This window comes from Colossoma macropomum, unplaced genomic scaffold, assembly GCF_904425465.1.
Source record: "Colossoma macropomum unplaced genomic scaffold, Colossoma_macropomum, whole genome shotgun sequence".
In the NCBI taxonomy this organism is placed as follows: Eukaryota; Metazoa; Chordata; class Actinopteri; order Characiformes; family Serrasalmidae; genus Colossoma; species Colossoma macropomum.
The window spans coordinates 29,013,344-29,038,173 of record NW_023494796.1 but is presented as its reverse complement, the minus strand read 5'-3'; the positions used below and the strand labels follow the sequence as shown (position 1 = coordinate 29,038,173).

The 24,830-nt window shown below is 37.5% G+C and overlaps 1 protein-coding gene across 1 annotated transcript; it reads right to left on the bottom strand.

Annotated features, from left to right (window-relative positions):
- Positions 1–506: 506 nt before the first annotated feature.
- LOC118816715 (NACHT, LRR and PYD domains-containing protein 3-like) lies at positions 507–23,128 on the bottom strand. Its single transcript, XM_036583256.1, is given in 12 exon segments — positions 507–4,928; positions 7,037–7,083; positions 7,346–7,519; positions 10,146–10,316; positions 10,843–11,016; positions 15,734–15,907; positions 16,440–16,939; positions 16,941–18,262; positions 18,445–18,480; positions 19,172–19,378; positions 20,736–20,853; positions 22,314–23,128. Coding segments are annotated over 11 exon segments (3,456 nt in total). The 5' UTR covers positions 20,845–20,853; positions 22,314–23,128; the 3' UTR covers positions 507–4,386.
- Between the last annotated feature and the right edge of the window lie 1,702 nt (positions 23,129–24,830).

The following is a 24,830-nucleotide window of genomic DNA, read 5'->3' as shown; positions in this document are numbered from 1 at the left end:
AATTAAGGAAGTTGCTTGTAAAATTATACATAGATGTTATTCAGTAAACCAATTTCCTGTTAAGTTTAAAAAGAATGTCACGGTCAACTCTTCATGTAGTGATGTATACCCAGAAACTCTTCTCCACCTGTTTTGGCACTGTAACCGCTGTAATTAACAAAATTAGAAAATATTATTTAACTTTTATGTTATAAAAGTAAATAACACAAATTCTATTATCCACTCCAAAAACAAACAAAAAAGGCAGTTAAAACAATGAGTACAAGCACACTGCTTAATGTGTTGTAGCGCTTTTTGTACATTCTGTATATTATCTTGACATTTCTGTATTCATAGCATTTGCACTCCATTAAAAAAAAAACTGTCAATGATTTGGCCTTTGATCCCAATGATGTATTTTGATTTTTTTTTTTTTATTGAGTACATATAGACCAAAAGATGCACTACACAACACATAACCCAACAATATACAAGTACATTACCAAGGGTCTACAAATGTGGTGGGAAAAAAGAAAAAGAAAGGAGAAAAAAAAAAGAAAACATTTTTTAGTCATTTGGAGTCATAAACGTTGAATATATTTTTGAATAGTGTCCAGTGACCACGTATTAATCAAGTTCATTCTCGAAAGCGAGAAAGAAAGGTTTGGTACCAATGAAATTATATTTATTATAAAATTTTCCCTTTCTCATAATTTAACATCTTTAATGGGGACCTATCATGCGTTTCTGGTTTTCCCTTTCCTTTAATGTGTTCTGTACCTTTTTGTGCATGTTAAGGTCTGCAAAGTCATGAAGTCTAACGTACACGCCAGAAGGAGAAACTCTCTCCCACCGAAACCACTTTTGTTGGTCTAACTCGAGGTCCAAAATTGGCAGAAAGTAGTTCAGTTTTTCAAAGAGAAGAAATGTCTTTATTGATCTACTTTAGTTTCATTCACACAAAGACTTTTCAGGGGCCTGAATGTGGGTGGAGTGGTGGGTTTTCTGGAGTAGAGCAGAGGGCTGTGTTTTTAGCTGTTAGCGCTGGAAAGGCTGTTCCTTCTCACCGTGTTTGTCGCCATTTTCAGCAAATTAAAAATAAAGCTGCGTTACGGACTTTGACCCAAGTCAACATCATAGTATTTTACAGTTTGCCTTTATTGATGGCCTACCTTTAGAAAAAAAAAACCCAAAATTAAAAAAAAAAAGATTCTCCATTGTATGCTCTGCCAAAGGTAGAACAACAAACAAGTCAGGGTTGAAATTCATTTTTACGATGGTTCCCTCCACTGTTCCCTCAAAACACTTTACAGTGTGCTCGGCAGGATGACGAAACCCCTTTCAACTGCTCTAGTGATTTAGCAAACAGAACAGAACAGAACAGAGTGGTCGAATTGACCAATCAGAGCACACATGGTGCTGGAAGAAGGACTTAAAGACATAGAAGCTCAAATAGAGTATTTCAGACAGAGGGAGAATATAGATGTACAGTATGAATACAACAATGTGTTTTTGGAGCACTGGAGCCTGTAAATCTATTCTAGTTTGATTTGGCCTTTGACCCCAATGATGTATTTTCGACAGTCTTTTGATTTTTTATTTTTTTTATTGAGTACATATAGACCAAGGGATGCACTACACAACACATAACACAAAAATATACAAGTACATTACCAAGGATCTACAAATGTGGTGGGAAAAAAGAAAAAGAAAGGAGAAAAAAAAGATTTTTTTTTGGTCATTTGGAGTCATAAACATTGAATATATTTTTGAATAGTGTCCAGTGAAAAAGAAAATAATGAACATTGAAAATGAGCATAATAGGTTCCCTTTAAAGACAAATGAAAAATCATCAGGCTAGTATGTCATTTCTTGCTTTTCGATCCATATTCATAACTAAGAGCTCATACCTGTAATAGTTGAAGTTGTATGTGTAAATCTTTATACAGTGCCCTCCACAAATACTGGCACTGCTGGGAAACATGAGGGAAACAGGCTGTAAAAACATACTGTATGGATTTATCCTTTTGATCTTTCATTCCAAATATTAACAAAAACATTTCTTGAAGTACAATGATTGAAGATTAAAATCTTGTCCTATAATACTTAATGATACTGGAGAACACATATAAAATCATCTGAGACCGTTCCTCCATACAGAACCTCTCCTTAACCTGTGGACTCTCCTCTTGAGCTCAGCCCACAGGCATTCTATGAGGTTTAGATCAGGGGTGGCCAAGGCAAAACCATTTTTGTATTGATTTTGAGGCATGTTTTGAATCATTGTCCTGCTGGAAGATCCAAACTATGGCCCAGTTTAAGCTTCCTGGCTGAGGAAGTCAGGTTTCGATTTAATATCTGCTGGTTCTTGGTAAAGTCTGTGATACCATGTATCTGAATAATTTGTCCAAGGCCTTTAAAAGAAAAACAGCCCCACAACATCACAGATCCAGCACTATACTGGGATGAGGTACTTACTGCATGGCTGTCTTAGTAACTACGTGAAACTCATCTCTGGTGTTTGTTGCCAAAATCCTCTATTTTGGTCTTACAGAACACAGTCCCACTGAAGGTTCCAGTAATGTCTGGCAAACTGTAGGAGCTTCAGTTTGTTGGTCCTTGACGGCAGAAGCTTTCTTCTGGTACCTCATCTGTCTCATAACAATGTATGACTGAGAGAATTTTCATCTTGTATATATTCCCTAGTGAATCAGGACATCTTGGCGGATCATTTATATATCCCTAATCGCTCAGGTGAACTTAAAAAACATAAAATATAAATGGGAATATGCTCCACTTAGATTTCACTCTTAAGAATATTTTGGGGTGCCGATAATTGAGAGAAGGGTCTGGCTGCAGACAGGCACTCTCAGCCTGACATGCACCGCCAGCCTATTGATGACATCAGTGCACGCTTTGCCACGACAGTGTTTTTGTCGGTTTTATGAAGAAAAACAACAACAGTTACACTGAATGTATATTAATGTTGCCATACTGATAATAAGGTAATTAAACATGGAAACTTTCGAAATAAAACCTGCCACGACGATAAGACATAAATGTCAGGTCTATTCACAGAAAAAACAAAAAGGCTACTGAAACTAATGAAAGCCATACTGAAGGTGATTAGAACCGGTTATCAAAACTGTAATATTGATTAAAATAGAACTTTTTAATGATTCTAGGAGGTTGTGACAACATAGTCAACGTAGTATCGATTAATTTTGCTGTGTCGTCAACGTCGTCACAACCTCCTAGAAAGTTGTCAAACAACGTTGTCATAACTTTCTGAGGAATTACACTTATTTCAACGTTGTGACAGTGTAGAGAGTACCAAGCAGACAACATTGTGGGCACCAAAACAGTACGTTGTCACAACCTGATGGTTTTGCATCCTAATGGGAACTGGCTTGATGGTTACCGTTAGAGGCCATTAGGAAACAATCAAATGTATGTGGAATCAGTCCCAAAACACCTGACTAAACAATCAGAATCCTTTACACTGTGATATCAACCCATCAGGAAAACACAGAATACCATTAGCAACTACTGAAAACCACCAGGAACCAACAACACTTTAAATGGGTTCTTTGCTTTTTTTCAACAGGGGGGTACATTAAATGTAACTCTCTAGCCATGTTATGGACGAAAAATGGATTAAGTGATGAAATTGTGGCAGAGAGTGTATGTGCACATGACATCACTGGGGCTGAGACTGCATCTGGTTGAGAGTGCATGTCTGCAGCCAGACTCTATTGATAATTGAGGCACACAGATTTAAGAAAAAAAAAGACTTGTTTTTTTTTTTTCAATCATCATTAAATAAATGTTAGATATTTTAATGAAAGATCAAAAGGATAAGTGAACAGCTCATTTTGCTCATGATTACCAGGGGTGCCAATATTTGTGGAGGGTACAGTATAGATTTTGTATAGATTTTAAAATTGTATTCTTCCAAAACACACACACCATTATGACATAATATTTTTATGCGTGATTTAATCTGTGTGTGAATGTATGAAAACAAACCTCTGTGTACAATGAATATGTTTTTGTACCTTTTTTAACAGTAATCTTACTCCATAAAAATAACCACCAAAACACAAAATATTATTCCAGTTCATATTCTGGTGCATGTACAGCTAAATAAAGCTGCTTACATAGCACAAGGAAAAATTCCAGCTGAAGGCACAGCTAGCTCAAATAGAAGTCATGCCTGTGTTATTTCACCTATTAGGTCATTGTTTTAGTAAGACCCAAAACCGACAGCCCAGCAAAAATAATTCAATGAAATTACTTATAAATATTGCAGCAGTAATTGGCTATGTTATATTATATTACCATTAATTGGTTATAGTGGGCATATCAGTAAGATATTTAAATGCTAAATATTAGTTTTCCTGCTTCTTAACACAAAGATATTACTGAGCCAACATTCCCAAAAGTAAACCCTGCATATAGGGGTTCAGTGAACTTAGCGTAGAAAGTGTGTATGTGGGTCAGTGCGTGTGTGTCCAAGGAGACGCTGTAGAAGGACAGAATGCCGGCTGGCCAGTCCAGATATACTCCTACTCTGTTTGAGTAAATGGAAGGGGCAGAAATCTCAGTTCTATTGTTATTGTGAGATGCATAGTAAGTAGACCCGCTACCAGAACATTCCAACTGCCAGGACATTCCATTGCTTCCAAATGTACTGTCATCACCCCTTCCATCTCTCTGAATTCCTTTATACGTCAGTGCCACGCCTGTCAAATCTTCGCTAAACTGAGCCTCCCAATAACAGCGATCAGACAAGCTTTCTCTACACAACACATAAATACGCTGACGGAATCTTTCTGGATGTAACTCATAACCCTGTAGTTCTAACACACGAGTTGCTGTTTGGTTTCCCTCTGATAGACGAAGATTTTGGTGTGCTGTATTTGGGTCTAAAGTGACTTCACAGGCATCTGCAAAGAGAAAGGATGTGACAAAAGAGGTGTTTGTACAACTTTCATTTATTATTTCCAACATACAATGCCATCTGTAATGTCTGGCAAAAAGGCATTACGTTTTTTTGTTTTCCTCTGTACTCCAAATATTTTATACTTGTGATCAAACAGTTCGCATGTGGATAAAGTGCACATTCTCATATTTTAATAAAATGTATTTTTATACATTCTAGTCTTAACACGTAGAAATGACAGCACTACCCCCAGCCCACAATTTCAAGACACCACGTTTGGGACATTGGGGCTTCACTGGTATGTGTGATTACTCAGATGTGTTTAATTAAGTTGAATTTAGTTTAAGTAGAATAGCATTTTCAGGATCTACCTTGATTTTAGGCTTTCACCTTTAGCAACTTTGGAGTCTGCTTTTGCTGTTTGTCAACATGAGGACCGTCGCTGTGCCAATGAAAGTCAAAGAAACTTATAAGTTTGAGAAACAACCATTAAACAGTAAGAGACATCAGCCTAACTGTAGGCTTTTCACAATTTCAACTTTTTGGAACATCATTAAAAAGAAAAAAAGAATTAGTGACCTTAGTAAGCATAAAGGGACTAGTAAGGTAATGAAGAGCTCCACAGCTGATGACAGAAGAATTCTCAACAGAAATGCAGAAAAATCCCCATAAACATACTGTCAGACAGATCAGAAACACTTTTCAGGAGGCAGGTGTGGATTTGTCAGTAACTACTGTCAATAGAAGACTTCATGAACAGAAATACAAAGGCTACACTGCAAGATGCAAACCACTACTTAGCCACAAAAACAAGATGGTCAGATTTTGTTTTGTGAAAAAGTACTTACAAGAGCCTGCAGACTTCCTGAAAAAGGTCATGCTAACAGATCAGACCAAGATTAACTTGTATCAGGGTACTGACAAGAGCAAGTGTGGAGGTGAAAAAAAAGCTCGATCCAAAGCATACCCCCTCATTTGTAAAACATGATGGTGGGAGTGTTATGGCCTGAGCCTGTGTGGCTGCCACAGGTACTGGCTCACTCATTTTCATTGATGATGTAACAGCTAATGGCAGTAGAAAAATGAATTTGAAGTTTATGGAAATATCTTATCAGCTCATATTCTGGAAAAAGCCTCCAAACTCTTTGTACGGTACTTCATCCTACAGCATGATAATGATCCCAAACATACTGCAAAAGCAACAAAGGAAACATTGAAAAACAGTTTTAGCTGGCTAAGTCAGTCACTTGATCTGAATCCTATTGAGCATGACTTTCATATGCTGAAGAAATATTCTTTATTAACCTCTGAGAATGTTCATGTTAGCCACATGTGAATTGTTTGAGTACAAATTTAAAACTGGTGTACAAAGACAAAAAAAATATACCTTTGTCCCAAACTTTATGGAAGGCACTGTATTTTGTTCTGCTGGCCTGCTACATTAAATGAAAGAACGCTACTCAACTTACTAAACTGACTTACTACTGATAATAAATCCCAAAGTATGATAATGAAGACTGAGTAAGAATTGAAAAAGAATATTAAAGCTTTTCATGATGATTTCAGCTGTCTGACCAACATGGGGAAAGGAAGATACTCAGATGTGTAAAAAAATACAAAAAAATACAAGCATTTAAAGCAATTACCCTCAAGGTCTTTTGCCCTATAGATCTGCATATTCTTGATGTCACTAAAGAGGACTGCAGGGCTTACGATGCCATTTAGTCCTGGGCTACAATGTAATTGATGCAAAGCACAGAAAGCAATTGTAAATAGTGCAATGTGCAAATAGTGCCCTCAGACTGATAAATGTGGGTGCTTAAAGGTTCTTTGTATAGTGAAATGGTTCTTCAGACCGATGGAGAATGTTCTGTATATGGTTCTATATAGAACTGCACCAAAAAGGGTTGCTCTACTGTTATGATGCCAAGCTTGTAGCAATAGAAATTTTTGGTGCTTGCAAAGAAGTATTTAAGTATGCAAACATTTCTTTGAGGGTTTATGGTACTATACAGAACCACTGTCTTTCCTAAAGAACATGAATAACTTTTTTAAGAGTGTACAGCAAAGAAACAAAATGAGTGAGTGTGCACAAGAAAAATGAAAACCTACATTTTCTTGGACCTGATTTGATCCTACACTGTCTGCCTCTATGCATACTAAAGGAAACAAACAGATACAAAAGTTAATCATGTATTTTTTTACCCAGAATATTTTTCACATTCTGTACTAGATTATAGAATCTCCAAATAGCATAATGCCAGTCTTTACAATATCATTAACATTTGACAATTTGTTTGTATGTATTAACAAAAATGCAATAATTACAGACATCTTCAATATCTTAAAGGGAACTGAATGTGTTCTTTCAGCACGATTTAAGTTTAATACCTACAAATACAAAAAGATTCTGAAACCTACTTCAGTTTCTCCAATCTACACTGTGGATCCTCCCGTTTGTCAGTGAGCAGTTTTATCCCCAATTCACCTGGGTGGTTATAGCTCAGATCCAAATCTCTCAGGAAAGAGGTTTTTGAAGTAAGAGCTGAAGCCAGATATGAACAGCCTTCCTCTGTGACTAGACACCCACACAACCTTTAAAAACCAAGGATGATACAACATGATCAATATTCCTGAGTATCACTAGCTATGCAGATTCTATAAGCACAGAACAGGGTACATCATGTGTATGACTTTAGGTGAGCTTAGGCATAATACTCTCTGGTTTGAACAGAGGTGTAAGTAATGAATTACATTTACTCTCGTTACTGTTATTGAGTACAATTTTCCCTATGATGGTACTTTTTGGAGTAGAATGAAATCATAGTACTTTTACTCTTCCTTGAGTTAATATTTAATGAAATACTTTTACTCTGCTGCTTTTCATAATGTTACAGAGTAAAAATAAATTATCAGCATATCAGTTCTTAAACCAATAAAAATGAAGCACAGAAAAGATTCACCAATCAACAAACAGCAGCTCCAGCAAGAAAAACACTGCAGAGATGTCCAGTTTAGTGGAGAAGGACAGAGGAGAACTGAATCAGCACACACAAGCAACAGACCGCATCCAAATGGTCATATGAGTTCATTTTCACACGAACTAAAGAAAACGGCTTTATTATCAGTGGCCAAACACGAAACCTGTGATCTCCGCTCTCACAACTCGACTCCAGTAGCCAAGCTAGCTGATCCGAGCTAAACAGGTGCCGTGTTTTCTTCTTTCTTTATGATGCTTCTATTTATTAAACTTGAAGTCTGTTGCGTATATTTTATTACAGTGTCTGTCAGCTACTTTAGTTAACAGGTGTCTTTTTTATGCAGATTATTTCCAATGATGTAGCAGAGTCAGCTCAGAAATATATTCAGGTTGTGACAGTGAAAATACGAAAAAGTAACTTAAGTAGTTTTTTAACAAACTACTCATTTACTCTTACTTGAGTAATTTTATTTACTAATACTTTTACTTGTACCTGAGTACATTATCACTACAGTGACAGTACTTGTACTTAAGTAGGGTTTTTCAGTACTCTTTACATTCCTGGGTCTGAATTCAGTATTGAAGACAGAGAGAAGCCATAAGAAACAAAAATACTTTGTATTTTAAAAAATACACAATAAGAAGAGTGTATGAGCTTTAATTACTGTGATTGTGGTCAATCAAATTAGTAAACAAAAAGGGGGTAGCAATCGTGTCACAGAGGATGTTGCAGATGCTAGTTCACATAATGGTCCAGATAGGAACAAGGATGGACACTAGAGCAGTGTGTGTGCTGTGCTGGTACAAGTGGATCAGACACAGCAAAGACACCTGCTCTGTAGTGGTCCTGGGGGGGCCTGACCTTTGAAAAACAGGGTGAAGGTGGCTAACAAAGTATGCAGAGAAACAGATGGACTACAGTCTGTAATTGTGCACCTCCATGGTAAGTGGAGCTGATAAAATGGACAATGAGTGTAGAAACAAGAAGGTATTCCTGATAAAGTGCTCTCAGTGAGTGTGTATATATAGAATTTTTAACACCCCTACTGTTTACTGTTGGGGGGAGGGCCATTCCACCCATCCAGAAAGAGCAAAGACAGTTATACTTGGTCTGGACTTCAGGCCATAGGTAATGAAACTCGCAATCTCTTGAAGATGAGGCTAATGCTTAGACAGTTGTGCCATTCAGTACCTTGTATGAGACACTGTGTAAAATGTAAATAAATGTAAAGAAATAGAATGCAATGATTTGCAAATCTCCTAGACCCACATTTTATTCACAATAGAACACAGAATATATATCAGATGTTGAATGTGAGACATTTTACCATTTCGTGAAAAAACATTAACTTATTTAGAAAATGATGGCAGCAACGCATCTTAAAAAAGGTTGAGACAGGGCCATGTCTATCATTGTGTAGCATCACCTCTTCTTTTAGCAACAGTCTGTAAATGTCTGGGAATTGAAGAGAACAATTGCTGAAGTTTTGGGAGAGGAATGTTGTGCAGTGTCCATTATTTCCTAAAAGTATTTCAAATTTTGATTAATCTGATCACAGGACACTTTTTCACTTTGCCTCAGTCCATCTTAAATGAGTGTTGGCCCAGAGAAGTTGGCGGCATTTCTGGATCCCATGCAGTGATTTTCAGTACAGAATCATGCCTGTTTTTAATGCAATGCTGCCTGAGAGCCCGAAGATCACAAGCATTCAATATTGACTGTCGGCCTTGTCCCTTGGGTACAGGGATTTCTGTACTGTACATGGTGAGATACCCAAAGTCTTTGCAATTTTACGTTGAGGAACATTTTTCTGAAATTGTTCCACAATTTTTAGATGTAGTTTTTTGCAGATTGCTGAACCTCTGCCCATCTTTGCTTCTGAGAGACTCTGCCTCTCTAAAATGCTCTTTTTGATACCCAGTCATTTGAGTTAGTTGCAAATTGCTCCTCCAGCTGTTTTTTTATTAGTACCACTTATTTTTCCAGCCTTTTGTTGCCCCATCCCAACTTTTCTAAGATGCGTTGCTGCCATCAAGTTCTAAATGAGTTAATGTTTTTCATGAAATAGTAAAATGTCTCACTTTCAAAATCTGATGTGTGTTCTGTGTTCTATTGTGAATAAAATATGGGTCTATGAGGTTTGCAAATCATTACATTCTGATTTTATTTATATTTAATTACATTTTACACAGCGTCGCAACTTTTTTGGAATTGCGGTTGTATATTATTTCATTACTCACCTCAGTACCTCCAGTTTACAGCTTGGACTCTCCAGTCCAGCAGAGAGGAACTTCACTCCTGAATCCTGCAGGTCATTGTTACTCAGGTCCAACTCTGTCAGTGGTGAACTGGAGCTAAATACTGAAGTCAGCATCTCACAGCTGTCTGCAGACAGTTTACACCAGCCCAATCTGTGTGGCAACATTACAGTAAAACATAAATGTCATTACTCCACTGCTATGACATTGATCGTTATTCATCAAAGTTGTACTCCTCTATGAGCATGCACAACATTTAAGGTATTCTATGAGTTCTAAATCTGATGTTTTTTATAAATACTAATTAACTGAAGGACTAAGGTAATAAATATCTGAATCTGCAGTTTTCATTTACAAATTACAAGTTGACAACACTGAAAATGAATTACCTCCAATTTTAGTATAAGGATTCTTGTGTATGCAATTCTTATCATCTTCTATTTCTATAATTACTGATATTATTGATGGTACTGGTATTCATTTTGGCAATTTACCAAAAACCAAGAGTTTTTCATGCTGTTAAAATGTAGCACTCCTGTTTTACAAAATAGTTTTGTATTCTGATTCTATGATCAAATTGACCATACACACACAACTTTGATGAATAAGGACGGAAAGGATTGTTTCAAATATGCTCCAAATTTTTAAATGCTTTATTTGTAGTCAAACTAAAAGTCACCTTAATTTCTCAAGTTTACAGTCAGAGGTTTTAAATCCATCACAGAGAAGCTTCACTCCTGAATCCTGCAGGTCATTATAGCTCAGATCTAGTTCTCTCAGGGTTGAAGAGGCAGAGTTTACAGCCAATGCAATAACTTCACAGTGTTCTGTGCTGAAATGGCAACTCGCCAAGCTTTAAAGATAACAAAATCCAAAAGTCATATTAGTTCATTTGAGAAACTCAAACACAAGATACAACTGGGTGGCAAATTAAAGGAAAAACCTGACTAAATAAGAGAATCATAAGCACAAATCCTAGGATGCAATTTAATAATAATAATAATAATAATAATAATATGAAGCAAGCTCAGTTGACTTTGATTTCAGGGTAAGATGGCAAGAGGAAAAGATCTAGGTCAGTCTGAGGGTTAATTACTGGGACATGAGCAGACAGGTGTTTCACTAATGACAGTGACTGAAGTGATATTTAGGTCTGTGAATAGTGTTGTAAATTGTGGTCAAGAGTGCACATGACAATGATAATTGTGCATTAGGAAAAACAGAAGAGCAGCTACTTCTGAAAATCTCAATGCAGGACATGATCAGACTGTCAGCAAGAACACAATTTCATAAAGGTGGACATTATAGTAGGGTTGCAGTGCAGAAAACCCTCATTACAAAGAAAAGTGAAGTTTAAGAGTCAAGTGTAACAAAACCTACAGACACTGGTCTACAGATATGTGGGGAAAATGTGATACGGTTAGGTGAGTTATCCTTTGATATTCTCCATAAGTCAGTGAGTGCATGTGCAGTGTACATCAAGAGAACTGTGTATGCGTAAATGCTTGATCTCTGCAGTGAAGTGGACAGCTCACTATTCCTTAGAGGGAACATTTACTGCAAATCAATGCAAAGTTATTCTGACTGATCACCTTCATCCTATGATAAAACATTTTTATCATGATGGAAGTGATCATTTTCAGAATGACAGTTCTCCCTTTCACTCAGGAGAGAATGGTTTGGTGAGTAGGAATCATGTAAATCATATGCTCTGCATTGGCAGTCACCAGATCTCAACTCAGTTGAACACCTGTGGGAGATCTGTGACCAACATGTTAGACAGTGCTTTTCATCACCATCATCAAAACTTTTTAGAAGAATGGTGTTCCCACCTGCCGGACCAGAGCAAGTAGATTGCCTGGCAGAAGAGTTCAAACTTGGCATTTAGAATGATCCAGGAATGAGGTTACTTTCCCCAAAGTGGCAGGTAAACTGTTAAAGCTAATCCAGAGAGCAACTCAGTCTTCTGCCATTCCCATAGAGGAGGATCGATTAAAATAATGATAGCTGCTGTGGGAGTGTATTTATAGCCAATAGTACATGAGCAGGACAATATGTTGTATGTAAATACTACTGTGAGTCATCATAAACCAACTATTTAAAAATTTTTCCACCATGTTTAAAAGTTCAGTCCTTTGCTGTTGCTGCTGAACTGGGTTGGGTTGGGGTGCCCTTATGGTTTTATGACCGCAGGACCATGGGCATGCCACTGGCTGAGCTCATGTACAAGCTTGTGTGTAACTGATGTCCAAAATAGGGGCACTTGGCTCTGCTCTCACAGTTTCTAAAAGTTTCTAATTTGCCTTCAAAAGAATTTGGATCTCTAATCCTTGTCATTAATGATGACTGTAATGTCTGATTCTCAAGATGGGGTTTGTTCACTAATTAATGCTAGTTAGTTAAAAGTGGTCAAGCGAATCAACTGTTTCCCCTAGCTGTTAATGTCTGTGACAGAATCAGGATGAACAGATAACCTTAATTGTTGAGATGTTAATACAATAACTAATGTCTGTTATAGATGTTTGGTTTTGTTTAAACATAGGTCCAGGACAGTGTGAGCAAACTGCTAACTTATTTTACAGTGGAGGTTTGGGGCAAGCTCAGTGAGTGAGTAAGATTCTGATAAGCTTAACATTAGCACACAGTGTAGATTTGACAATAGTACTAGCCTCACTATGGCTAGTCTGGTTAAAATTGATAAGGACCACTGCTGGTTGGATATCAGAAAAAAAAAGAAAAAATGTCTAAAAATAACAGTGGGAAATTGTGTGGATTAACAGCAGCACACTATTTCTAAATTGGTTGAGTTTGGAAGTTTTGTAATAATACACATAACATATGAGCTGAGATGAATAATGGTGACTAATTAGAGTAGTTGGTATTTTAATGTTTTTGTACCGGTGAATATTAATTCAAGAGTTTTGGGAATCTCCATGAAGGAAGAATATTGATTTTGGTAAAACAGCAATATAATTATGCATCGGTGCATTTTTGTGTGTAGATACTAACATAGTCCTGCAAGGGTCAGGAAGTTTGACAATACTAAGTTTGTATTGCATACAAACCTATCAGTAATGATCACTAAAGGGTGCACATGAAAGGAAATCTGTATAAACCAGGATGCAAAGGCATCTTCATTTTGGTCAGATTACTAATCCCTAATTATAATCTTGGTGAGAATCATAAGAGTGCTTTTGGTGAATATGGTTGTGTAAAGCTAATATACCACATTGCTTTGGGTATTTGTGAAGTTTCAAAAGAAAATCCAGATTTGATTTAGTCAATGGTGGAGTCAGGACAGTGGATCATGATTAAGAATCACACAGTTGTTTCATTAGATAAATGGGAAAGGCTGGAAAAGTTCTAGTTGCTAATGCAGCAGTACTATGTGAAGGGGAAAACTTGCTTCACTTTGCAAAGTAGCATTACCACCAGAAAAAAGGGTTAATGCGGATGACTAACAAGAAGAGCCCTGGTCAGAACTGTCAGCATTTAAGCTGGCTGGGGGCCAAATACAGGTTCAGCACACCCTTTACTTCAAAAAGTGCAGCTAGCACTCCTCACTTCTTGTTAGTCTTTTGGACCCCTTGGTTTAGACAGGGAAAGATAGGGGTCCCGCATACAATTTGTAGTGTGAAGTCCAGAATCATTTAATTCATCTATATAATTGCTGTCCAGGAAAATCAAGGCAGTGTTTAAGAAACTCACAATACTAAAATGGATGAAACAATGTCGGTTTTGTTGGTTTCGTCAAAGGCCCATTCTACCAGATGCAACCTGATCAAGAAACACCGCTAGAGTAATGGACTTCTGGTGTTCTACATTGGAGCATTCGTCCTTTTTGTCATCGAGATATAAAGGACGAAAATGTTATAAGAAGCATGTAAGATGACAAAGTAGATCTGTCACTTATTCTATGTGCTATGTTGAGGTGGAGTCCAGGTTTAAGTTTACCTGTCCTCAGGCTTAGGATGCTTTTCCAGAGCAAAATGTTTAGATTCCTCATTCATCAGTGGGCCTGCTAATATACATGTGCTCTGCCCTGCAGTGAATCTACAGTGAATTTTAGCATGCGTGCAATTTGGAACAAAAACACTCTTTTTACGACACTAAGGTATTTACCATAGGATCGGAGTCCCTGAGAAAGCCAATTCTGTCCTTTTATGGCACTACCTAAGGCTCTGAGAACACTGACTAAAGTTTTAACATGTGACGTCCTATGGGACATGACTGGGAAGTTCGTCATTGCATACATAGATGATATTCTAGCTTATTCCCCTGATTTGGAAACCCACATTAAGCACGTTCACCAGGTACTTTGCAAGCTCCTGGATAAATCAATTGTATGTGAAAGGAGACAAATGCAAATTCCACTTACAAACTGCATCTTTCCTGGGTTATGTTATTAGTGCCTCTGGGGTGATCATGGATGACCACAAGGTAGAGGCTGTGGTTAACTAGCCTGTCCAAAGCATGGTCTGAGAACGTCTGAATTCTGTCTGAACCTGACATGTCGGCCCTTCCCACTTTTTGTTTTGCTGGCAAAAAAGAAGCTGACTTCAGCTTCATTCAGAATTGAATTGCAAGGAAAAGGATGAGGAGGCTGCTCATGCTGGACAGGTGGGTAACACTAACTCATTTTTTGCTGTTTCACAGAATTGATAGGTCAGTACTGTTTTGTCTAGTTTGAAAATGTTTGTGATAGCAACTGGTTAGCTTCATAGGACCAACTGTAATGACAGTTTGCTAACCCACTACGACTATGTTAGTTACATTAATTGCTGTGTCACTGTTCACTCTAATGTTGTCATAGTATTTGTGTGTACAACATTTGTGAAGGGCTTTATGGCCACAAAGATCTAAAAAGGCGTGTTGGCCTTGACAGCACACGTCCACAAGTCTTGGGGTGGGGTTTCTGAAGGAGCACTGAAGAGAGGGGTGTATTTGTTTTGCTGTTGAGTTCAAATTTCCACAATCATTCTCCAGAATAGTATCGTGCTCCTTTAAGGTGGAATAGGAAAATTCAAACAAGAAGCTGGTGAAGAGGCTAATGTGCCACAATGTAACTGCTGCACTTTTTAAGGTGGACCCGGAAAATTCAAATAAGAAGCTGACTTCAGTTTTGTTCAAGGCAGCGAGTATTTTTGGAGCAGCGAGGTTTTGCATTCACAAAAACAGGTTTAGCCTTGGCTATTGTATATAGCCAGCCATGCATCTAGCTAACATTAACAGAGTTACAAAAACATTACAAACGTATATATTAGCTGATCAACTTACAGCATAGCGCTCATTTAGCATAGCACTAAGTTTGCATGTTGTGCTCGTCTTGCACTCATTTGTGTAAGTTCAATGTCCTCAACCTGGCAAACCATGTGAGCTTTGAGTCTGGGGAGGAGAGGGTGGAGGCAGACAACACTCTCAAGAATTCTGAATTCATACAGTAGTGCCCATTTTAAATACTTGTTGTCAATATTATGTTTTGTTCTTTACAAAATAATTGATTTGGTTAAAACATCAACACATTCACAGACATTCTTCACAAATAGGAATCTAGAGTTCTATGTGCTAACCTTAAATTCTCCAGCTTACACTGTGGGCTCATTAATCCTTCAGAAAGCAGCTTTGCTCCTGCATCCATCTGTGAGTTGTTACTGAGGTCCAGCTCTCGAAGGGGGGAATTTGGTAACTGCAGGGCTGAAGCCACAGTCTCACAGCACTGTTCAGTGAGTCCACAGCTATTAAACCTGATAGGTAACAGCAATGCATTTATGCATATTATCATAAAAGTGTTCATAAATGTTGTGAAGCACATTCATACATGCACAGTCAAGGAGTATGCAATGCCATAACTTTTTTGCAAATTTGCTACACTCTAAGCAAAAAAAAAGGTCATAAGACTTGTAACAGTCACAGAACCCTTGCAATGCCATGTAGAATATTTTTTAAAGAAGCATGTACAGCATATTTTCCATTATAGACAAGACTCATTTAAGCATGCAAATGATTGTGAGTTGTCATGGTTCTATACATAACAATTTTTATTAATAAAGAACCCTTAAAGAACTGTTTTTAAGCATGTAGAAAGCTGAATTTAAAATTATTGCTTAAATGCTTTTTGTCCATTTTCCCTGAAAGAAATTAGAAATAGTTACTTTGAATGTAGAATTCAGAATGCTGGGTAGTCCTGGGCTAGGCTTAATCCCTGTCTGGAAAACAACCCTGTTATATTTTTATAATTTCAATATTCGTCTTCTGAATTTATGTATAATCACTCACAGAGCTTTTCTGCAGCATCTCACTGCTGGGACCAGCCTCCTGCAGCCTGCATTTGATGTATTATATGTCCTTGGATTGAACTCATCCAGAATCTCCTCTGACATCTGAACTATGTAGACCAAAGCTGAGCAGACTGAAAGTGAGAGTTCTGTTTCTGGAGTTTCCTCTGAACTAAGGTATGTTTGGATTTCTTTGAATAAGGTGCGGTCCTTTAGTTCAAGCAAGCAGAACAGGAGGTTGATGGATGCTTCAGCTGATATATCTTTCCTTTGTATTTTTGAAATGTATCTAATCGATTTCTTGACAGTCTCTTTGCTATCCTCTGTTTGTTCTAGCAGGCCTTTGAGGAGTTTCTGATTGGAGTCTAGAGTGATGCCCAGCAGAAAACGCAGGAAAAGATCCAGATATCCTCTCTGACTCCGCCAAGCTTTGTCAACTGACTTCATCAGAAGGTAATATAAGGACAAGTTTTTTTGGAGAATCCACAATGAAAGTAATGCCTTCAGGAACTGGACCCTCAAGCAGAAACTGCAGCTCATCCCTGTCCTTGTTCAGGTAGCAGTAAAAAACATGAAGTGCAGCAAGAAACTCTTGAATGCTCAGATGTATAAAGCAAAAGACCTTCTCCTCATGAAGTATAGTTTCCTGCTTGAAGATCTCTGTGCACATTCCGGTGTACTCAGAGTCTCCTGTGACATCAATACCACACTCCCTCAGATCATCTTCATAGAACATTACGTTCTCCCTTTTCAGTTGCTCAAATGCCAGCTTTGCTAGTTTCAAAATTACTCCTCTGTTTGATTGCAGGAGCTTCTTCAAGTCTCGCTCGACTTTCTGGTCATATTTTTGGTTCTTCATGTTCATCTGTATGAGCAGAAAGTGAATGTACATTTCAGTCAGCGTGGTGGGAATGTCTTCTCCCTGGTTTTCCAACAGCATTGCCTGAAGCACAGTAGCAGTGATCCAACAGAAGACAGGGATGTGACACATAATGTACAGGCTCCGAGAGGTCTTAATATGGGAGATGATTTTAGAGGCTTCAGTCTCACCTGGTATTCTCTTTTTGAAGTATTCCTCTTTCTGTTTATCAGTGAACCCTCGCACCTCTGTGAATAAGCTCACATACTGTAAAGGGACTTTATTGGCTGCTGCTGGTCGGGAGGTGATCCAGATTAGGGCAGAAGGAAGCAAATCTTTTCGAATGAGATTTGTAATTAGTACATTCACAGTTGCTTTCTTTTTTATGCTTCTTACATTGCTACTACTGAAATCTAGAGGAAATCGACATTCATCAAGCCCATCAAAAATGAATGCAAGCTTGCAGGCCTCATACATTTTTGTTTCCTTCAGTTCTTCCAGCTCAGGGTGTATTTCCTGAAGTAGCTCATGAAGACTGTACTCTCCAGGTTTAATTAAATTAATCTCTCGGAATGGAAGAAAAAATATGCAGTCTATATCCTGGTTTGCTTCTCCTTCAATCCAATCAAGAATGAATTTATGTACAGAGACTGTTTTTCCAATGCCAGCAATGCCTTTGGTCAGCACAACCTTGTTCTCTTCATTTTTCCATGGTAAACTGAAGATGTCGTTACATTTGATTGGAATGTCCTGACATTTTTGCATCCTGAAAGCTTTGTCAATTCTCAGTATCTCGTGTTCACTGTTGACTTCTTTGAGTTCCCCTTCTGTGATGAAGAGCTGTGTGTACACCTTTTTCAGACGTGTCTTATTTTTTACATCACTTTTACCCTCAAAAATATACTCTATTTTCTCCTTCAGGTTGGCTTTGTGAGTCTCCAGAATTTGTTTGAGAACACTTGCTTCTGTTTGATTCAAACAGAGAAAGGTTACTTTTATTGTATATGTGATGTTGCACTTATACATAAAATGTACACTTCCAGGAGTTACAGAAGTGGTTAAGAATTTGTAAAACTGGGTCAAATGATTTACATTAGACTGATTTGTTGTTTGTTTGTTTGAAGGATTAAACTGGCCCCATGTTTACCTGATTGTTTCTTTGATTTGTCTGCTTCTGTCAAATCTGTGAAACAAAACAAAACAAAAAAAAGTAACGCATTATTTCACTAATCTTCTGATTTTTATCAATATACTCAAAACATGATTTTTTTTTATCTCCATTTTACTTATCAAGTACATTTTAACTATAATTTTTACACAATTATTGCATAATCACATTAATAATATGCAGTTCTGGAAATACATTTTTAATTTAAATATAACTACTCATTAAGCATCTAAACCTTTGTGTAAATGAAATGTCAATACTAGTACTAGAGCTCAACATTGCATATACGAGTGGGAATTTTGAACGCAAACATACAAATAAATTGACGTCATATTACATTTTCATTTTATTTTGATGGTGATATTTTCCATACCACAGAGCTTGTTCTGATTAGTGTAAAGTGAAGAAATTATGTAGTTATACTGACTGTACCCATTTAAAATTTTGACTACATGTAATTTTCATACTTATTATTCATAATCGAATTTGATTTTTCTATTTTTTCTGATAAAAATCAGTAGTTCCATGTGAACAAACGACAAAATTTAGTATGATAAGTTAGTGATAAATATTACATTTTTAGCCACATGGTTTGCTCAATTTGAAAATTTCTTCAGGTGTGTACTCAGGAAAGCTCAGAGAGCATCTGGAACAAAGGAAATGTAAAATTTCAGATATAGGCATTAATGGGTTAATCATAGCATACCAGTGTTGGCAGCATTCGTGCTGAAGCTAAAAACAGATGGGCCATAGAAGTTGTTGCTGTTGACTGTAGGAGCGGTTACACTGGTGCCATGATCTGCATTCAAAACAACAGAGCATCCAGCAGAAGGAGTGGCAGGACTCTGATCCAGCGCTCCCTGCACTGAAAGGGAACCATTCTTAAGCACAGCTGTTAGAAAATGAGAGCGAGCTGTAGGCAAATTAGAAGTTTCTACAGGTTTCTACACTTATTACCATGATGGGCTTAATGAAGGTTAATCTGCAAGCTCAGTTTAATAAAATTAGATAATTCATTTGCAGCTGTCATGTAACATGGTGTTTCATTTCACATCCGCCAAAACAAAAATTAGCTAAGCAGAGCATACGATCCTGGAATGGTCAATCACTCAAGTAACATCTGGTCAGCGATCGTCCTTTTGTGGGCCCTTTCCTTTGAGTTACAGGGGACAATGAGAGTAGATGCAAGGCCATCTGGGAAAACACATGGGCCCCTTTCCTGACCTCATTCCTCTTGGCAGAACCTTAAAGCATGCCAAACTTTTCAAAAGGCTACTCATAACATGACTGCATATCAGCATAGTGTATTCAACTGGCTGTAGTTGTAATGTTTGTTCCTTGTCCAAAGTGTCAAGTCATGGCTGTCGAAGCAAACTCTAAAATGAACTGTTCTTGACCTGCACATGATAAATACATTATTCAAAGCTTAAAAATCTCCACAGACATATCCATTATCAGGCTATATATCATGAAATTAATTTGTAGTAATATTCTGCTTTTCATTTGTACTTTACTCAGGTTTAAAGACAGAGGTAGAGGCTAAATAGTGTCCTTAGAGTACATAGCAAACACCTGATCACTTTCTACTAAACCTTCTCTTTCAGGTTAAACTTTTACATTTCAGTGGTCAAGAGAACATGACATCTTAACACAAACACTGAAGTTGCACTATTGATTTATTATATGACAAATTTCCATTTGACAACTGCACTTGTTATGAGCTTCCTTTCAGTTAATAGCTCGAGTTCATCTTGATAGCCCACCCACCCTTACCTGTGGAAAAACTAGGTAACAGTGTTTTCCCCATTACATTTTCTTCACTTTTCTAAAACCTGATTTTTCTTTGGAAGATAAGTATTCATTTGATTTAAAATTGAATTAAACATGAAATTCTTGTTTTCCTTATAGAACATGACAGAACTAAAGTACTGAATGTTTATACTAGAAAGGGTTGATAGAGTGCAAGATGCATTGCAGTCAGCATTGAAAAGATTATTACTTAGTTATTAATGAATGAATGAAGCATTTCAGTTAAGAATCTTTCAGTTAGCCCATAAACGACATGCAAAAAAGGGTACAATCTTTGTCTCTGTCTCTTCAGGGCCCTTGGGATCGTCCTGATTTCCTTTGGTTGCAGTACTAATGAAGAGTATACTGGCGAATCAGTGTAGATCTTCTTAGTAGGCTACTGGCACTCAGATAAGCAAACTACTCAAAGACTATTTTAATTACTCTGATGTAACACAATAAATTCAAATAAAAAAACTCACCTGCATTGTGTTGAGTGCTCAAAGGCTGATTTAGGCCTCTCTTTCTCCAGATCCAGGTAGAAAGAACAATCAGCAGAGCAGCCAGCAGCAGCGCCATCACAGACTCCATTTTCAGTCACTGGGGAAAGAGATGATGCTAACAGAGGTGATGCATGACATTTAATTTTGCTAACAGATGATGGTGCAACCAAGTGCACTACTGTAATTACTTCAGCTTGTTTTAATACTCAGCTTAAAGGAATGTAGTACTTTAAAACTGTTCTAATCTAATGATCTGTGGTCATGTTGGTCAATGTGATTTAGGTGAGATGGTGGTTTGTAGGTGGTATTTGTCTTTCCCTGGACCAATAGAAATAAGACCTCTTTACATTAACTTACATTAAAAATAAAGAACATTTTGTGCCTTCTCCTGTAAAGTTGGAGATATTTTTCTTTGGAAGGCAATACGTTAGTAAATACACATTATTATGCTTATTTATGTAATTAAACTATAATTATACACTTAAATTATGCCTGACAATGTGTATGCACCACTGTTACCAAAGTCTGTTTACACTGTGATGAATTACTGCTGTCTTGGCCTAATCTTGTGACTTCCTGTTAACTGTGTGACTTCATGTTTATCGTTTGCTAAAAGTGTCCCATTCATTCTTAAAATAAGCTAATAATGCAAAGAAATATTAAAGGAAAATTCTTCCAGATTGCTGCATAATTACATCTTTGACATCTTTTGGCCAGAGTAAAGTATTATAAAACAGTGTCTCTGGCATCAGGCAGTGTATTCAAAAATAAACACAGACTGCAATGACGTGCAAATCATTAAAACCCTATATTTCATTGGAAATAGTACAAAGACAACATATCAAAATATTGAAACTAGGAAATTTTATTGTTTTTTAAAAAAATATATATGCCCATTTTGAATTTGATTCCAACAACACATTCAAAAAAAGTTGGGACGATGGCCTGTTTACCACTGTGTTTCGTCACCACTAGTTTCCTGTAGAACACCTTTAGATCCCATTAGGAAACCATGAAATGCATTTAGAATCAGCCACTGGTCACCTGTTAAACCATTAGGATCCTTTACACCGCGATATTAACCCATTAAAAAGCCAAAACACATTATAAAGCCATCAGAAACCAACAGAACACAAAGGTTTCTATGTTTTTTTTTTTCAGCAGGGTGGGTACGTTCTTCTAGAACGCAGCATTTCATTTCAAACCTCTCTGCATGATGACTTTGTTTACATCTGAACCATTTAATTATGCAGACATTGTGAAAAATCGTCTTCTTTAATGTAAAGTAATTGTATAATGTTTTAATGTTTGATATTGTGTGTAAGCACGGAACTTACTACGTAGGACTGCTGGAGTGTCTTGTATGATGACGATTTACACGTTTTCTATTATCCGCACAACGACAGAAACATTCACTGACACACTTCACTGTTCTTTATTCGTTTCTGCAGTGCAAGCACACACAAAGAAAAAGTCTACATACACTACATGCACAGCGCATACAAATGAAAGTGCCCCGGATGCTGTTGTGTTACTTTTACTCTGAAAGCTACTCACCGTTAGTCGTGGTCCATGAAGGGCTGATGGCAGAAGTTCTGTGTTCTATAAGCCTCCTCAGTGAGGATCAGTGGGTCATTTCCCGGCGCTGATTTCAGTGAAACGAGTATTTTTGTGATTATAAGAAAGTCGCCATCTCTTGCACGTTCAGCAGAAGGACTCCGTGACGCCATTTGTGGTCTCTCACAAGAGGTGGAGGTTTTTTAAAAGCTCCACGGCGCTATTGGTGTTTACTAGTGATGGTGTTGCGGCAGACGGTTCAGCTCACCAATAAGAGTCGACGCCTTCTGCTCCCAAACGGCTCTTCATTCAAAAGAAAAGGCAGATTTGTGTCAAAAATCAGAATAAGTAGCGGTGGTCCGTATTGAAAATACGGATAAGAACTGGGAATAATGAGGGGGCGAAATAACTTTTGTCTTTTAACCAAAAAGGGGGCTCCTTAATGCGAGTCGGCTCTCTAACTTTCCCCTGAAAGAGCCGACTCAAAGAGCCGACTCGTTCGTGAACGACACATCACTGTTGTTCACCGCGTTAGCTTCGCTAGCTAATGTAGAATATAGTCGAGCAGGGTAGAATGGTTTTCTTACTGTGATACACTATCAATTGGTCTTTCTAAAGTATTAGTAAGCAACGAGATAATCAAACTCGTTTTTTATTCAAAAGATTCGAGAAAATCTGCTAACCTATTTGCTGCATTTAGAAGTGGTCACAATAGAGTCCCTTTTTCAGTTGTTTTAACCTACATTGCTAATTGTTTACATGTTTCAAAACCATTAAATTAACAAATTTGACACTTGTAGAGAGATTAAACTAGTGAACATTCTCTGCTAAAAGACATTTTTCATTTACTCTCTCTCTTTTCGCTTGTTACGTCGGACATAATAGCCGCTTCCAGTTCCAAGCACTCCCTCAGATTTCAAAAGCAAAAAACAATGATGGAACCTGTGAACATTTTCACTAAATCACTAAATTCTTTGGTGAAGCACCATTGAGGGTTAAAAAGAGTCTAAATTCTTTCAACTTTAATCTGCTGTATCTGTTGTTGTTTGAATACACTCTCAGAAATAAAGGTACTAAACTGTCACTGGGGCAGTGCCCCTCTTGTCACTGGGGTGGGACCTTCAAGGGTACATCTCAGTACCTTTAGTCAGGGAACATAACTGAACCATAATCCACTGAAATGGTATTCTCTAAGCTGTACTGACTCCACACACCCCGTCTCGTCTCCAGGCTTTTTATTTTACTGTTCTGTTTTAAAATATTAGGTTATGAAAATGTACAAATATGAACTTTTGACCTGTAAAAACTCATTTAAGGTTCACAACTGGACCCTGGTCAATTACATTGTTTGTACCCTGATGAAAGGAAAATGTACCTGCTCAGCAGTACACTTCATTTTTAACAGTGTAGATATGCATTCTAGCACTTTTCTTAATTGAGATAGAGAAGATAGAGAAGAGGAAATGGCTGCAGTTGATGAAGGTACAGTTCTTGAACAAATGAATTCTCTGGAACCTAAACTCTATAAAACTTAGGGAAAATGCGGCATTTTTCGCATGAGAAAAGCTTTAATGGTGGAATTGAACAGTTTTTAACTCGATCAATCCAAGCATCTGACTGTTGATCCATTTTGAGGATTTGACCCTTAAACTTGTTCAAATCTGCTAGAGGAGTTTCACCAAATGCACATCCACGGTGACCAGAGTTAAACTGCATAGAATCAATATTTTCTGTCTGATATCATGTTTTCTGTCACTATACAAAATGCAGAAGTCTTTTTTCATGGTTAGATACACTGTGATTTTTCCCAGGTGACCAGACAAGCTCATTCAAAGAGCAGTTAGGATTGATAAGTGTTTATTAGTGATTTGTTTAATCAGCGTAATTATAAAACGGGACTGACCTATAACTCATTCATTTTCATGGAGGTTTTTTTATAAATTGTTACACAAGTTAAATAAAACGTTAGAACATTTCAGCTGTTAATAACATTCTTTTTGTATCAAATGCTTGCAACAACAGCAGTGAGAAATCACATGGTTGACAGAGAAGAGCAGATTAAACATTGTGTTGAGGCAAAGACTGTATGTATATGAGTATGTGTATGTAATACTCACCTGTTGTCTGTTTCATAGCAGAGTCAGCAAAAGAGAGGCAGAGCAGACTGAGCTCACTCATGAGTGTGCCGGAGGGCCCAATGCTAGCTCATGGGAGAGGACAGCAACACCCCTGTGGAGTGGAATGGATTAACTCAGGTGATGCAGCAGCGATGCTAAGCCTATAAGAGGTATGGGAAAGGTTCAGTAAGAGGGACTAGCTCGATAGTACTCACCTCAGCCTGAGAGGCAGCTGAGGGAAATCTGAGTAAAGCTAGTCAGGAGTGTAGTTCAATGACCTTGTGGCCTAGGACTAAATATACTTACCTGTACTGCCATCGAGTCGGGTTAACATTTTAACCACCTTTGTTTTCGTTTGCACAGTTTTTCTTTTGTATGTTTTCACATTTGTAAATAAATC